Raw genomic sequence first — 17,757 nt, forward strand, 5'->3', positions numbered from 1 at the left:
CATTGCTGGTCATTGGGAAGAATGTCACCCTTAGAGATAGCCAAAAAGGTAATTGGTGTCCATTAAACTGACCCAAGAAGCACAAACTGCTCATTGCTCACACACTGCTTTAGATAGAGTAAAATAATCTAGTATAAACATATTACCAGAATTTTGAAAGCTACTGCCTATCAGTTGCTTCGCCATGGACGCCAGCATGAGAGAGTCAGCTGGTCAGCCATTATCTGACTTTAAATTACCTCTAAAACTGTGACTATACATTGGAAATGGTAGCTTCTGAAGTGTTTATTTATGGAAAAGGTGATAAGAAAAATATTGAGCCCGCCCTTGTTGAAGCTGTGAAATTAGTTGCAGACAAAGACCCAGAATATTAAAATCAGGATTTCCCAACATCACTGCCGTATGACTGCTCTAAGAGTACCTGATTCAAGAACTACTAACTACAACTTGTAATCCCACTCATTCTTTTATGTCAATCCCCATACTTGTTTTCTAATTTTATAAATGAAGGTGCCTACTTCACTGATACATAGCAAAGAACACATCACATCCCTCTCCACATTCTTTTTTGTGTACAGAAAGGAATACAAGAATTTATCAGCTCAGGTTTTCTAGCAGAATAAGGGTATTTTTGCACTTATGAAAGAGATGTAACAAAACACTTCCTAGTTAGCAGACCAAAAGGAAGCAAGAAAGAGAAAGTAATTGTTAGGGTTTAAGTACACTTGAGCTGTTATAAGTCTGTGTACCATCTGTTCCTGACTACTACATCAGAACAAAAAGTGAGGATAGATCCCACTAAAGAGATTCTAACACTTTCCTATTCTATCCCAGAAAAAAAGCTTTGGCTTGACGTACACTTATGAAAGAATAATAATAGAAGAACATCAGCTAACGTCTACTCTACTATGTACTTATAGGACCAGACATCTGCACTGTACCATTGTCCATTCAATCAAGGAAGGGAAAAAAAAAAAATATTACATTTCTGGACTAGGTTTTCTGTACATAATAAATACACAACAGATTCCAGTCTCTGACCTGCTTTAGAAAAGGATGGACAATAAAAGGTTTCCTTTTTTCCCTCATGATCGTATATATGACAAAGGTGAACACACAGAAGCTTTTAACATTCCAGTATAAGCACCTCATAATTCCATCCCATTCTGTCTATTTCATGGACATTAACCTTTGTCAAGGGATACATACATCTTTCCCTGGTCACTTTTCAGCATATTAACACTGCCAATAAACACCACTAGTGTATTTCACACTGCTCTGACGGCATATCAATTACCAGGAACAGCTCCAGGCATCCAATTGAGGGAGGAGCACGTGATAAGCAGAGTAATCTCAACCAAGGACTACAGAATACTGTGTGCTTATATATTGAAAAAAATAAAGCACAGAGGTTGACCATACAACAGGAAAAAATTAATAAGGTTTGAGCTCAAAGAGTTCGAAATTTCAGATAATTGTTTGTAGCAGAGCTTAACAGTTATACTATTACCTGATAATTTATTGCTGACATAGCATGACAGGCATGTATTCTTCTTTTATTTAAAGAGACACCAATTTGAAATCAATCTGGGTATGCTAAAAAAAAATAAAAATAAAAAAAATAAAAAATGTAGGATCCATTTGAATTGTAGACAGGACAATATTGTAGTTATGAGGGCATTACTATGGCCATATTGTAATGTCTCGAACAATTTTGAGGGGAGAATCCAAATAATATACCATTTTGTTTTTTGGGACATTGGGGGAAACCAGAACGCCAGCCAGAATGAAACCCACATAAACACCGAAAGAACAAACTCTTTTCAGAGAGTGTCTTGGCCTTTGACCCTAATGCTGCAAGTTAAATGAAGCTAGCCACAATATTAATACCCTAATCTCCATTTATATGTCTCCCAATAGATGTGATTTGTGTACATGAACTATTCTATAAATGGTAAAAGACATAAAATATGTAAAATAAAAGTGCCTGTCTCAACTATATTTTTGGTGCAGGTTAAAATGGTAGATATGAGTCAGTAAACATAACTCTTACGTCATATACTCTGAGAATGAAGGACAAGGATGATCAGAGAAGATATCTCTTCCACAACATGACACTCCTAATTACTTCAATCAGATACACAATGGCATTTGTATGTGTTAATTGCTGGATGATAGAAAGTAATTGGACAATGAACGTGTTAAAGAGGCAATATACTTTGAAATAAGAGATGGATGATCAACACTGAACAAGATGAAGTTATTATTGTAGTTCTATTATTTACATTTTTTTCTTTGACAGTACAAAACACTTATTAAAGAATAATATGCTCCTGTCTTTGAGATGCTTTTGTGTTTTTCAATCCCCCTTAAAAAAGGCTCTTTAATTACTGCAGGAAAGAGAGCAGAGAAGGCCAATTTCTCCTAATCATTGACTGCTGTAAAAGAGTGAATGGAATACAAAAGAAGAACTACTTGAAGTGCAAAAACAAAACCGAGTGGTTACAGCTTCCATCTAGATGGTTTTCTGAAGTCTGCAATTAAAAATAAAAATAGACGACAGAGCGGGAACTCTAAAGTGGGCAGGGAAAACAAGGCTAGCTGTTCAAGCACTTTTAATAAAAAACATCAACGCTTGCCAATGACCCTCTCTTCCTACAGGTTTAGGAAGAGTAAATAGGAAGTTGTACTAAATAATCTCATATGGGGAGAGAACAACTCAAGGGGCTTCCTCTATCCAAGGTTATCTCAGACAATTCCAGATTAGTCAGGCTAGGAAGGAAGGATTGTACAACTTGACTGTCCTGAAAGAAGTAGTTACTTTTCAAGACTATGAAACAGAATTTATCGGTGAATCCAGCAGTTCAAATTCCTGAGAGTAAAATGATCCATTGTGGTAGCATTGTTACCATAAAGGACTAGGGTGATCATGTTCAATACCCGGGCAATCAACCACCCCATATCTTTACTGAGCTGGGAGATTGCCAAGTCATTGCTGGGAGTGGGGAGCAGGGAAAGTTGCTTAGAGAATGACTTGAAACCAGTTAAGTGCTTCTGCTGTGAATTTTAAGCGTACATTGTTCCAAGTATCTGCTGCTCCAAAACATCAGAGAGGGCTTGATTTGCTTGCTTGTAAAAATATGTAAATAATTAAGCACCCATAGCTTGGTCAAAGTGACCGTGAATCCATACTGTGCAGCATACAGAATACATCAACAGGTTTAATTAAGGGCATAATTCCAAACACAAATAAACTTCCACAGCTTTTACTCCCCTGGTGCTCTATTAAACCACCAGGATTGAAAGAAAAAAAAAATCATGTGTACATTAAAGAATTGTAGTTTTTACAGGGCTATGAACTACATTTGTAACAATGTCAAATGACCCAGTACTGTCACATGATGTGACCCACATGGGTTGTTTTAAATCTCATTTACTGCTTTCTTGGAATATGTAAAAGTTTGACTGTCCATAGCCTAGCCTCAAGTTCTTGTAAAAACAAACATGGATAATAAAAAGGAGGAACCAGTGCAGTTAATTTGTCTATGCTAAATGCTTCATTGTCAGGAATGGCAAGTAAGCCATAAGAGATTGGTTTGCTTTAGGGCAGTTCCAGCACAACATATCTCCCATATAAACATGACTTTTCTGGATCATGTTGACAACAGTAGTCTTCTTTTATTATTGGGGGAGGAATGTCACAGAGGAAAGAGCACAACACAGATAAAGTCAGTGAGTTACATAACCTTTCACAGACAACATATCCACTGTGTGATTTATGACTGTGCAAATACAAGTAGAGGGGAGGGAGCGGGAGCAAAAATAAACACACTCTACCAAAATGCATAGTTTGTGTATTGGGGAGAAGATGGAGAGGAAACAGAAGGATTAACGCAAGAGGAGAAAATCTGGAGCCGCTTGCAGTCTGTGAAAAGAAAAGGCTTCAATAAAAATAAACATTCCCCTCTACGTTGTAGAAACAAGCAATGTTTACTTAGCAAATGTTGTTTACTTAGGCAATGATGACTTGCTGAAAATACTTAGCAGTCAGGTAAGCTCTGTTCTAAGGCTGAAGGTGCATATTAAACTGATTACTGGGGACATGATTTAAAGCCCGATAACATGTGCCTATCAAGTTCATGGAACAAGACCTCAGACATGCATGGGACGAATATTTGAGCATAGTTTTATGAACTGGAACACAATAATAATTCTAAAAGACAACTGCTTCTTTTTTTAAATGAGAAGCAGTACCATAGATAAAACCTTCATGGTGGGGACAGACTTGTTCAAGGTGACAACTTCTCAAATAAACATTTAGGAAACCATGCTTTAGTAGAAGACCAAGCCGTGTTCTACTTCTGTTAGACAAGAGGAAATGTTGCTACACAGAACACATGATAACTAAATCTGAAAGATCTTGGAGTACATATTTGAATCTATGGATCTACGCTAAAAATTAATGGTTTAAGCTCCTGACTGGAGTGTATTGGTATGCGGTTCACAATTATCTACAAAAGAGTTGCAGCTGCAAAATCTTCCATCTTGTGTCTTTCTTTATGCCTTCTGTATGACAAAAAACAAGTCATAATATTTGTATACAATAGGTATCTATTTCAGCCCCTGCATGTCCTCTCTTTTTTCAGTTCTCTGGATGATGTCGAGCGCCTGATAAAACCAATAATTGAGAAAATGATTGCAAAAGCAATATACAGTCTCATGGGACCTGTTCAATGGACATAAGCAAGCAACCCTAGACCTTTATTCAATTCAATAGAATTTTCCGTCAGGCTGTAGATGGGCTTTACACTGAAATGGACCAGGACCACCGCTTGTACGAGTCTAAAAAGATTCCAGCCAAATGCATTGGGTACAGGAAGGATGCACAGTGAGTTTGTGTGGAAGGTAAGTTTTACCTGACAATGCTGGGGAAAGAAGGTCATAATGTACCATGAAAAATCTTTAAATACTCTAGCACATAATGCAGAAATGTACTCCTACAATATTTCACCTCTTGAATATTTGCTAATGAGATGAGTCAGATGAGTTCTCCCCACTAAAATTGTTTACTTTTTCCCATTATATGTGAACAGGCAAACATTAGAACGCCATTCAAAAATGCCTACAGGTAAAGGCAATATACTTGAGCACATAATACTGACTTATTTATTGTATTTATTTGATGTGATGTGATGCAGTTATACCAAGATCAAAAAACCTAAGGACCTCAAATTAAGTTCTGGGTGTATGGAGTCTAACAAAAGATTGCCAAATTGTTTGAAATTAATCATTCTAAAAGTAAATCAAATTACAATTTGTGTAGGATTTAAACATCTGCTAATGTGTCCAGTAATGACCAGCAAACTAAGCCCAAGAGCTGATTATTGGAGACCAGAATACCCCTACATTATATTGTTGGGGCTTCAGTAAATCTTTCATGCATTTGGTGTCAGAATGCATACATCTACAATAAGAAAAACACAGCACCAATTTAATCTACATGGGGGGGTATTAAAGGAAAAAGTTTGTCATTAAATAAATAGGCAAATCACAGGCCTTATGTAATTTGGCTTGGCAGAGAGATGAATTAAAGCTTGAATTGTTTGTTCTCGTAACAGTAGCCATCTTTGACACAACCCTAGGACAGCATTTCAAGGAAACCTTACACCAACTGTAAAGCTTAGAGGTGAACATGTTACGGGTTCTGGGGTAGTTTTGCAGCTTTGGGGTCTGGACAGCTTGCTGTAATCTATTTAAATAGGAATTTCACACGATATCAAGAGGAGCTTGATGTGAATGTGAGACCATTGCTCCAAAGATTGAAGCCGAACCGTATAAATGGATCTTTCAAAGCATTATTAATCTAAAGAACACTGGCAAATTCATAAAAAAATAATTTACTAAAAAATGAAAAGGTAAAGATCTTCCTAGTCAAATCCTAATTTAAATAACATTGGAGAGTTGTGAGGGAGATTTAAAACTGGCACTTCATGAAAGAACATTCACAAACATCTTGCAACTAGAGGAATTTTGCATAGATGAGCAGTCAGAACTTGTAAATGTCAAAGACTGATTCATGCATTTTCTTAAAATAAATAACTAATTTTTGCCATTTTGACAATGTTGAGAAAGTCTGAAGTCCCCACAGGTTTTGCTTACATTCTGACATAGCAGTGTTCACAAAACCATTATCTCCCTCAATGCCAAAATTTGCTGCACCACTTTCAAAAACTGCACAGCCAAGATAAACTTTGCAGTCCACTGTCAAGTGAAGTTCTGGAAAACTTCTCTATCAGTCAATACTTGAAGAGAATGCCAGGATTTAAAGATGGTTACATTTCTTGGAAAATAGAGTACTAATAAAAAGCCAACTACACTCCCAACTCCTGAATGTATAGTGATGGATAAAGACACAAACAAGGAACACATTGTATAGGCACAACACAAGCAATGTAAACCTTAGGGAGCACATAAATGCAAAAATAATAAATGAACAGCTTCTCAGGAAAGGCATCAGAAGACAATAGGGCGAGGTAAACGTTTGACAAACAGGTATTTAATAACAGTGAAAACTGTGTCAACTGTACAGATCACGTGTGCATACACACACACCCCTAAGCAATCTCAGTTTCTCACTAAACTACATTTTCTCCAGTAAACCAATTAGAGCCCAGTGTAAAGAAACACATGCAATTTATTATCTGAACCCTTATAACTGCACACACTTCTACAAGGATACCATTTGTCATTAAAATACTTTTTGTTTACATACCAAAATAATTGAAACAGCCAGACCCAAAAGAATGAATTCAAATTCTGAAAAGTAAATGCAAGTTCTGAAAAGAATGTAAAACTATGTAACAATTTTTTTTCAGTGTGGAAAACAAGCGCACCTTGCACTGATTGGCTGATATAAAGTAATATTGACCATTCTTATACCAAACTAAGCAATGTCCAGGAACAAGACCAATGGACAGCATCCGCGCCCAAAGAAAACAGTCCACCTGGAAATCACACCTACTGTTGTCACACATTGTCTCTACCCATTCTTTCTATTGGGATACTAAATGGCCTGCCAAGACACTACAGTGACACACATATGAGGAGGATAATAAAGAAAAAAAAACTAACATCCTAAACATGTCATACAGATTAATGATATTACAAAGCTCCACTGTATTGAAAAATACAGACCAGTGTCACTGTAATGTCAGCGCCAGGTTCTGAGGGTGTCTCCAAATACTGTCAATGTCTTATTAATCTGTCATTCATATGATATTCATCTCCACATATTTTCACAATCTGAAGTTCTAAGGTAAAGCTGACATAACTAATATCACGTACACCATACAACTGACAGTCCATATCAATAATTCATACACCGTAAAGCTGTGTCTTAGAGTTTACCACTCATTTTATGAAACTCTCCAATAAAAAGCCTTACAGATACAGCAAGCAGCAAGGATGCCAGCAACACAAGTCAGCAGCAAAGATACATACTGAACACAGACAACAACACAAATTAACACAGAACTGAAAAGAAACAAAGTAGGGAAACAACAGTAGGAGCAAGGGCATAGATCATTTATAGCAAACAAGCAACTGGAGAAAATCCTATCAGTCTATTACACTTCCCTTATGTATACAGAACATGATTTACACTGAAATGCAAGCAGTATCTCATCCCAAGTGCATAAAACATTGTTATGGGCACAATATAATATATTCCTCTAATACAGGAAAGGAGGAGTTGTAATATAGACTTGGAACTGCGAGGATCAATCTCTAAGAAGCAACGAGGACAACCAATGCATCAACCAAAAGATGACATGACCCATCCTTACCTCTAAGGCTTCCAAGGTATTGAAGCTGGCAATTGCAAAACCATCAATTATATCCTCCTCCTGAGAGCTGGATTCTCGCCTTTTACGTCTAGGCGGTCTGGCGATTCTGGCTGAAGCAGCTGGATTTTTACCATTCTGATTTGAATTTTCCTTTCCCAGGCCCCTTTCTGCTTCTGAAGCGGAGGAGGGGCTCTGGTTTCGGGGATCCCTGACAGATGGGTCTCTTCTCCTCACCCTGTCCCTTTGAGACCTAGATCTCCGGCTTTGCTGTTTCATTTTGACATCCATGGTCTCTCAATATGAAAAAAAAAAAAAAAAATCAGCTAATTATAAATCCACAGGGAAATTCCAACGAGTGACCTTGAATCCACAAATCCAATTACTAAGCACAACTGATACTGGAAGCAGGATACAGTGACTACTTAGGTGAAGGGAATCTTTGATACGATGTGTATATATATCTCTCTCTATATAAATATATAATCCAGACAGGAAGTGTACACTTTTTCAGTAATCCACAGACCTTGTTTCCACAACTGCTAGTATGTGTTAATTGTTACTCTCAGATCCAATTCTGCTCAGTAACCAGTTGGACTGGAACTTTTGCATGCCATTTAATGAACAGAATCCTATTTGCCATTAGCCTGGGTGAGATCCTGCCCCAGATCCTGTGCAGGCTGCAGCATCCTGGTAACTGAGGGGAGGGGGTCAGAAATCCCTCATGTTGTGGTGCTGCTTGGGAGGGAAGTGAGGACACCCCTCTACTAATGGAAATCTCTTTCTCTTCTTTCTGTCGGGGGGATGAATGTGACAGCAGATGCACAGAGATCAGCAGTGACGAGGAAGAAGAAAGCCCCCAGATCCTAATCACAGCCACTGAATTCTCTGCCTCCTCTGTGCTGCCATTCTCTCTCCTCTTTAAATCCCATCCATTATCGGTCCGGATGGGGTGCTGGATGAATCCCCCTGGCTTCCCCCGCTGCTCCGGGTCACCGATCGTCCGATCCTACAACAAGACACAAACGGGGGAGAGGTTAGAGCAGCGATCCGAGCTCTTAAAGAGACAGAAGGAGGGGAGGAAATGTTCTTCTCACTGAATTGTACAGTGCAGCAGAAAAAAAAGCCCAAAGCAGATAACTGACGTACTTCCGCCAGCCTGTAATTACCAGAGGAAGTGAGCGACTTTATTAGAGTTTAGATTTGGCTCCCTGGATTAACCCGTTCGTGGCAGAGGACAGGTTGCTGCAAATGTCACCGTATTATAGGAGAAAGCAGCCACCGACCCCGGCCGCTGTCACGGAGGGGTCACGGAGGCGTGATCGTGATAATCGTGATTAGCCGTTGCAGCAGACATGAATACGGAATAAACACATACAGGGGACAACACAGCAACCAATCAGATCCCCCCACACTGCACTGGTTACATGAGAGGGGCAACTTGGTTGGCTGCAAGTGGCCAATAGAAACTGTTATGCCTTCACTATTAATCGATGATTGGCTCACACCGGCCAGCAGCTACCATTAGTTTCTCTAGGTGTAAAGGTAAAACATGAAGAATAATGTCCATACATCTCAATAATACTGATGGAGAGTCAGCACGGTGTACATGATACAATCCTGGTCTATTAGATATAACAACCTCTCACAATAAAAGTATAATGAAACCCTCTAACAATTCACCCATCAAGATGGCTCATTTCCCTAATGATTTTTGGGGGCCCATTAAGCATCCATTCTTTTAGTTTGTAAAGTTCCCATCACCATGGATCTTGGTAATAAAAGTCCAACTTAACTCATTTCACATTATGATGTCACACATCCAAATTGTTGCATCTATAATGTGGCCCTTTTATTAACATCAATAAACAGGATTTATATCGCACCAACATATTACGCAGCGCTGTACAATAAATAGGGGTTGCACACAGGAAGAGGCCCCTGCCCTGAAGAGCTTACAATCTAGGAGGTGACCCTTGTTTTTAGAGTTGGATGAAATGGGGAAGGGTAAAACCTTTCATTAGGTTTTCATTTATGTCTGTTTGGCAATGAGGAGACTGACTCTATTTATACTGATGACTGCTGTTACCAGGAAAGAAATCATAGGAAATCTTAGATTTTAAAGGGCGGGGAGAACCTTCCAATGGGGACCATTGTTCCAGAGATAAATGTCTAAGAGGAATTATGCTTATTTACAGAGATTTCCTCTAACTTCCAGTTGTTTCTGATAGTGAAAATGAGGGGAAATGTCCACAATTTCTGACCCCAAGAAAAATAAATAAATTAGCAGGGGCTGGAGAAGACAGTTCGGGCTTTAGATACACTTTACATATTCATAAAGGCATTTCTACCATGTCAAAGATGTGCATGGTCACAGTATCTCTGGGATTACAAATACATACACATCAGCAGGTGTACTTCTAGACAGGGTTGTCATCTTGAACAGGAAGTCATGTAGGGGAACATATGCACTGAAAGCTTAGTATATAAAGGAAATGTGAGATTAACTAACTGGCAGCCAGCAACCTAAACTAAAGTGAAAAGTGGCAAATTATATATTTTGATTACCTGGGGTTCAATACAATTTTTTTTATTAATTTCAGGCTGGTTTTGGTGCTTGCACCCGTAGCTTTTGGTTTCTATTTTTTTTATTCCAATTACTGTTTTATGCCATATACTACATCTCAACATACTGATCTCTTACATCAATGCCATAAAGTTGGTAAAGTACTTTCATTTGAAAAGCTGCAACACCCTCATTTAAATACCAATAAGGCATGCAAACTGTACGTCATACCCAACCCAACTATCCACATCTATGGCACTGAAATCGCAAACCATTGGTAGAACAAGCTTTGCCAGGTTAAGTGGATCATTTATGGCCTGGGGGATATAATGTAGGCTGCATGGCTGTTCTTCTCTTTCTTCCTGTTACTATTGAGTGGAATATATAAAGAGGACTCTAGCTGATTGTAAGGTAGAATTTAGACTGATGTTACTGTATTTTATACATTTTTAAAACACCTATCATAAAGGTATCATTATTGTATCACAGTGTTACAATAGTACATGCATTTACATGTAGCACAGCAACGCACAACATATGCCTTTGTGCACTGTGTTGACTTTCATTTAAATGGGACCACAAACACACTTTACCAGAAAACTACAAAATTGCTGCATTATTAAAAGCATAGCATGTACAACTTGTGCAACTATGCGCTGTGGTCCATGGACCATTCTACTCAAATGCACACCAACACACACAGCACAAACATGCATTTTCAAAAAGGCAGTGCACAGAGTGTGAACAAGTTCTATGCTAAAGCTAATACTATATGGTTTTAATGCAGCTTTGGTAATCTGTAAATTGTAGGCTGTGTATTTTAACATTCTATCCCGCAAAATCACACTGCAAAACTCACTAAAAAAAATGAATGTTTAAGCACAAATCCTAAAATAGGACATCAATGTATACATCCTAATAATAACTAAATTCATTCCTGCCACAGGCCAGATTGACACCGCTGCACACTATATATTTCCTAGGTGCATGGATGCTCATTTAGGATCTATAGGAAATATATGGAACGTTTAATTAGATTTCTATATAGTCTACTGCTGTATTCTCTGTTGAATGGGACATGTGCAGTGCTGACAGCGTACCACAAATGTTAACACACTGTCAAAGAACACTTGATTTAATGGAATGATTCAATGGCCTCAATAGCCACATGCTCATTCCACTTCAGATACCCAGGGTACCAAATCTACCCTACACAGGGAAAAGCATTGCTCAAAGAGCTCACCACCAGAATGTCTCTTGTGTTCAGTACAAGCAAAATCTTTTACAATCAGAGATCTTGTTTGCAATGAAATGTGACATTTTCATTAACATATACAAAAACACACCATGGTAACCTGCCATGACAGTTTGTGGAAAATAATTTTTTTAAGCTCCCACAAAGCACAGCATATAGGCAGCAGGCAATAGAAAACACACAGAAACAAAGTGCAGCTTAGAGAGGTTTTAAGTATCATCTCAAAGTTGTCACGTCTTGTAGTAGCTTTAAAATTCATAAAATAAAAATGTGTGGTGGTGTACTACAAGGCGGCAAACTGCTCGTGCTTGTTTAACATTGCAGTTTCCTTGACAACTTCATCCAGCAACCGTGACGCTAACTAATCCTGTGGTTATGTATGGCACTTCTCTTGTGGGCAAAACAACTAGCAGATAACTAAAGTACTGCCAATGTAACAATCCATTAAAAAAAAAAAAAAGACTCCTTCTAAACAACACTCCTATAACAAAAATGATAAAAACGTGTATAGAAATATCAAATGCATCTAGGGGTCTATTTATAAAGAAGGATCTGACATTCACTCTTCATTCATTCTCTGGTGGGGATCAATTACTGCAATTGAAACACATGGACCTATTTACCTTCTGCCTTTATAAATAGATAATTGTGCACATGAGAAACCTTTGAAACATTTTTTATTCAAAGTTTATTACTATTGCAAAGGGAGTTGGCATACAACAATATACAAAAGCATTCAATGGGAAGTTACACAGTAATTTTGGGGCCCTGTGGAGAAACAAGATAACCATTAGTTTTTTTCTTTTTATCTCCAGCAGTGCTTAAGCAATCCCTATACCTAGAAAGTGGCGACAGGCCTACAATTCTGAAATAAGCTCTAAATACACAGAACTAGGACCAAATTTGTATCAGATTTGAAGCCCAGAGAGATGTAGAGATAAGAGCATGCTTTAAATATTTGGTTGCCATGATGCATTGTATCCTGCAATTCTCATCATCATCCTCCTTGATTACCTAGGAAGGCGTCAAAAATACCTTTAGATGTTGTGAATTGGTTTAGTATTTAGTGTTGAATACAGATCTTAAAGAAGCACTGGCTGAAGCTTGGCAACAGGCTATCTGTTGCAGTCTGTCACTAGTATTTGCACAGCTTTTTTGTTTTACCTATAGCAGATATGTTATACTGTCCACAGGATGACAATGCTGCGCTGTGGTTTGGCTAGAGAACAGCCTGTCACCCCATGGTACCGTGTTTCCCCGATTTTAGGACATCCCCATTAAGTAAGCCACCCCCGATTTTTAAAAAAATAATTAAAATAAGACACTGTAGTCTTCTTCATGGAAAAATAAGACATCCCCTGAAAATAAGACCCAGTGCATATTTTGGCATTTCAAAAAATATAAGAGAGTGCCTTATAATCAGGGAAACAGGGTAGGAAGTAGAAAATTTTTGGTCTTCTGGCAGGATCAGCAGATAATAAAACTAGGTGCCTGGTGGAACAACTAAAAAAAGCTGTATTGATGCCAATTACAGTCATTGATCATGTATGCACCATTGGTAAAACACAAACAACCCCCAATGAATTTAAAGATAACTTTGAGAAAGCTACTTAAAGCTTTCTGAAAGCTTTGCAAGGATAATAAATCACAAAATATGACACCTGTTTTGAGCTCCTGGCAAACAACTTTCAGTCCTTACGACTGAACGTTACATTGGCCCAAGCATCTAGGTACCCACCTTCCACTCTGACCCAGAATATTACTTTGCATGCAATGCTCGAGCAGTACTAAGCTATTTACCACAATGAATTCTATAAGCAATAATACCAGTAGTACAAACTGGTCAGAAACTGAAACATCTGAACAGGCTGTAAATGCTTTGTCAAAGCTAACTAAACATTCTCTTTGAACTAGCATTTACAAGTGAAAGCTTGTGTGTACAAGGCCCAAGGGAAAACTGTAGAGGTCATAAAGGTCTCCATTACATAAAATAGGTGTTGTCTGCAGAAGAATTATATCATATAAAAAGAGAATACATTTAGCAAAAACTGAACACAAATTTTTAACACAACCCAAACAATCAGTAAACTTTACTTGATATGAAGCTGTGTGCACCTGTTTCTATTTTACAACATTGAGTTGCATGAGCAATTTTAATAAATGTCATAAACTCCTTTACAGAAGCTGGGAACAATTTAAGAAAATTGGTGGGGAAGTTTCATTATTGAACAAATCCACCAATGACACAGGTTTCTCTTCCTACTACAAGCCCAATAAAGGTTTGCTCTCCGATGGTGAATTTCAAAACAACCAACAGGTAAATCACTCTCGCTTTACTATTTACAAGGTTCTATAATCTTATGGCAGGTTGCTCTTTTCACTGGTGACAACTTGCCGGCAGCTGGATCACTATGAAGGACACAGCAGGGCAGAACAATACCCATCTGTATACACAGAGTGCTCTCTCGTTGGTTAGATGAGCAAGGTGTTACTTTTTTGTTGGCAAGGGGCATTCAGCAGCATTTCCTTTCAGGCACAAAGTGGTGCCTTCTAATCCAACCAGTGAAAACAAGTATTTTCACAGCACCTTTAACATGCTGTTGCCAGCCAGTGTAACATTGCCCAAAACTCTGAGGATTGCAAGCTGATAGGGTGCATTGGGTTGTTTTGGGATGTTTACTGCGCAAAATTTCCAAATAATTCTGATTATAAGTAGGCTCCAAGCGTAATATATTATACGTTTTAAAGCTTCCTTATTCCACCTAATAGTACATAATGTGAAATAGGCTAACCTAAATCCCATATGCTGTGACAAAATGTAAAGAGGAAATATGAAAAGGAAAAAGAGGAAGTGGCTAATCTCAGAAATTATCTGCTCTAGATTTTACTCTTCTTATAACAGACTGCTTTATGGCTCCACACAGCTGCCTGTACATCAAGGAAAGACCACAATTTTAACCACAGCTCACAGTTACTTTCAGACACACTTATAAATCTGTCAACATTAATTATTTAATTTTTTTATCACTCTTTCTGGATTCTATATTTTTTACTTTTTGTTATCAGGTGATATCCATTTACAGCATGGTAATGTTTCCATTACCTTTTTATTTTCAGTTTCTGGTCCAGAATCTTATCTGCTTGCGCTGGCTGCATTTTGGAACAATCATGTACGCTGTGCTTTCTCTCCATGCTATGATTAAATGAGACCCTGTCAAGCATTGGCAGCGGGATCTGTTTAGAATGCATTGAATGGATCAGTTGGTACATAAAGTACTTGAACTCAAGGCATATTAAAAAAAGAAAAACAAATTGTAGAAGACCTCAAGGCAACTATTGGATAGAAGCTTAATTGGGCACCAAAAATGACTATTCCATATCATGTAATAATAAGCATTCTAAAGGATTTACTTCAAAATACAAGCACCTGATCCCTTTATATTCCTGTATGCCTAAAGGCAAGAAAACAAATCTTTACACACCTTGTCTAACAACTATTACAGAAAGTGGAGCCAGACAGGAGGCATCTTCATAAATGTGGCATTTGTCATATAATTAATGTTTAGGAAATAAAACATTGCTTTAAAGATATCCTATAAAGATTTTGACAGATTTTTGTTTGACACATTTTGATAGATTTTTGATTGGGAATCAGATTTTGACATGCATTTCTCTGATTCAGAATGGGAACGGGTCTTTACTTTGACACACAAACTTGCATTACCATGTAAAGCACAGGAAACCAAGGATAGGATCCTTTCCAGGTTGGCCTACAGATCTGCTGCAACTTTTCTCTTCCTCTCAGCCTGACACATGTTGTCAATCACTATGCTACACATATGGTGGAAATGTCCGCCTATCCTTTGCTTTTTTGATGCAATAAAAAAAAGTCTATAATATAGTGACGGGTTCAGATGTTCCTAACAACCCCAAGGTGGCATTATTATCCATGATCCCGGGTTCGGTTAAATCTGCCAAAAGGAGTATGCCCTGACATTTTTTAACAGCAGCCAGAGCAATCATTCCCAGGTGAATGGCCTGTTATAAATATCGTCAGTTCAGTTCTTTTATGGATTAATATTGATGAATGAATAATATTGCTCTGTTGGACATTCTCTGTAACCAATTGTTTATTGCTCTTCATGGACATTACCTCTGTTATTTTTTCCTCTTTGATATGCTTTGTATATTATATGTATGTTTTGTAAACTTGTTACATGCATTCACTTTCATTTGACAAAGTCTATTGTTGTAAATCTGTTTTATAAAACTCAATAAATTTAATTGAAACAAAAATATATTATAAAAGTAGAGACTTTAAATGCAATGAAGCTAATTTACTGATAGAGCTAAGAATGTTTACTGAATACTTCAATTAACCAATCATGTGTGGAAGATAATAAACAGGGATTTATTTCCTTTTAATGTGAATATTTTATTATGTTGTTATTATGCAATAACAAGTTAGGGAATGTATGTGTGTGTGTGTATATGAATCTTTGGCTTGTGGATCCTTCATCACCAAACCTGACATGTCTTATCAATGCTTTCTTTGTTTGTTGACCACATTCTGCAAATTCTACTTTTTGTCTGTCACTCAGAACAAGCATGCAGAAAGGAAAGGTAGCCCAGCTTTGACCACAAAGTCAGAGGCTTTGCCAACAAGGCAATGGTTTTCAGGTTTATATTAATCTGAGGACCTGACATTTCCTCATTAACATAATCTGTCCCTAGCTTCTGAAACTTTCATGCATTATTTGGCCAGTCTTGTTCGTGCAGCAAAGTACTTTAAAAAAAAAAAAATTAAAAATTTATGTAATTGATTTTCAGCACAGCATTGTATAATTTAAATCTATTGAAATGAAATTTTTAATTGAAATATATAAATAAAACAATCCACAAAGAATGCACGGAAACAATATTGTTCCATTAGACATTGATTGCACAAATCAAATGTACATTTTCCCTTGCCAAATCAATCCTGTGTTTCACAATAAAAAGTACATCTGGGGTTATATTCTGAATCCAATGGCTTTTCACAGTCATGTTCATTATGCATTACAATTCTACACAAAAGCTAAGCGATCAGAGGCTGTAAAATGAGATGCATGATAAGGGATGCAAGTCTCTAGCCTAGAAGAGCAGCGAGATTACTACCGATGCCAGGGGAACTGTTAGCAATGCAATTTGTGCAGGTTTACAAAGCATTATACATCCACCAGTTATAAAAGCGCCTCTCTTTTGACCTGAAATTTCTTAAAACCTCTCTCATTTTTTTTGGAAGTAGACATAAAATTTCCTGTCCTTAAAACTATGCATGAAATCTACAATATTATCACTATAGGATAATAAAAGAACATAATGCACCATAGTTAATACAATGTACATTCAAAACAGATCTGAAAATATGGCTACGTGGCTGGGTCTACACGGACGTTTTTAAAAACACATATAAACGTTCCTATTGCGTTTATCTGCACTTTTATTAGCGTTTTAAAGCTTGCCTTTAAAACGCTGAAAACCACCTATGCCACATTTTCCCACATTTGTTATTGCATTTGCGTTTAAGTTCCGGCGTTTTTGGGCGTTTTCCAGCTTTAACCAGCGTTTTAATTTTTTTTAAATGTTGCAAGCCCTATGTGGTGAAATGAAACAAAATAAATCATACCTTCCTCAGCAAGAGCAGTGGCCCATCCTTTTGCATCCCCCTAGTCATTTATCAAGCGAATAGTCAGCATCTATGATCTATAATGTGTTAGTGAAGTATGAGCCAGCAATCAATACTTGAATATCAGAGTCCCCAGGCCCCAGGTCTACCTGTTTAGTGGTATATACAAGCAATAAAAGCCACCAAAAAGCTCCACTATACATTACACTTCCTCACTACCTAAAAAATTAGGACAGTATAGTTAACAATTGACAGTCTCCAACTCCTGACTTATCAGAGTTGCTTGCAGCATTGTACAGTTAGGTCCATAAATATTGGACAAAGACAACTTTTTTCTAATTTTGAGTCTGTACAGTCTCCACAATTAAATTTTAAATGAACCAAGTGCAGTTGAACTGCAAACTTTTACCTTTAATTTAGTGGGTTG

The 17,757-nt window shown here is 37.5% G+C and overlaps 1 protein-coding gene across 1 annotated transcript in view; it reads right to left on the reverse strand.

Moving 5' to 3' along the window:
* FBRSL1 (fibrosin like 1) overlaps positions 1-8,964 on the reverse strand; it is a 272,324-nt gene extending 263,360 nt beyond the window's left edge. The window contains exon 1 of the mRNA XM_072413928.1: positions 7,845-8,964. Within this exon, the coding sequence (XP_072270029.1) occupies positions 7,845-8,132 (288 nt within the window). The 5' untranslated portion in view covers positions 8,133-8,964. The remainder of the gene's footprint in view (positions 1-7,844) is intronic.
* Between the last annotated feature and the right edge of the window lie 8,793 nt (positions 8,965-17,757).

The sequence above is a fragment of the Pyxicephalus adspersus genome, chromosome 6 (genome assembly GCF_032062135.1).
Source record: "Pyxicephalus adspersus chromosome 6, UCB_Pads_2.0, whole genome shotgun sequence".
NCBI classification, from domain to species: domain Eukaryota; kingdom Metazoa; phylum Chordata; class Amphibia; order Anura; family Pyxicephalidae; genus Pyxicephalus; species Pyxicephalus adspersus.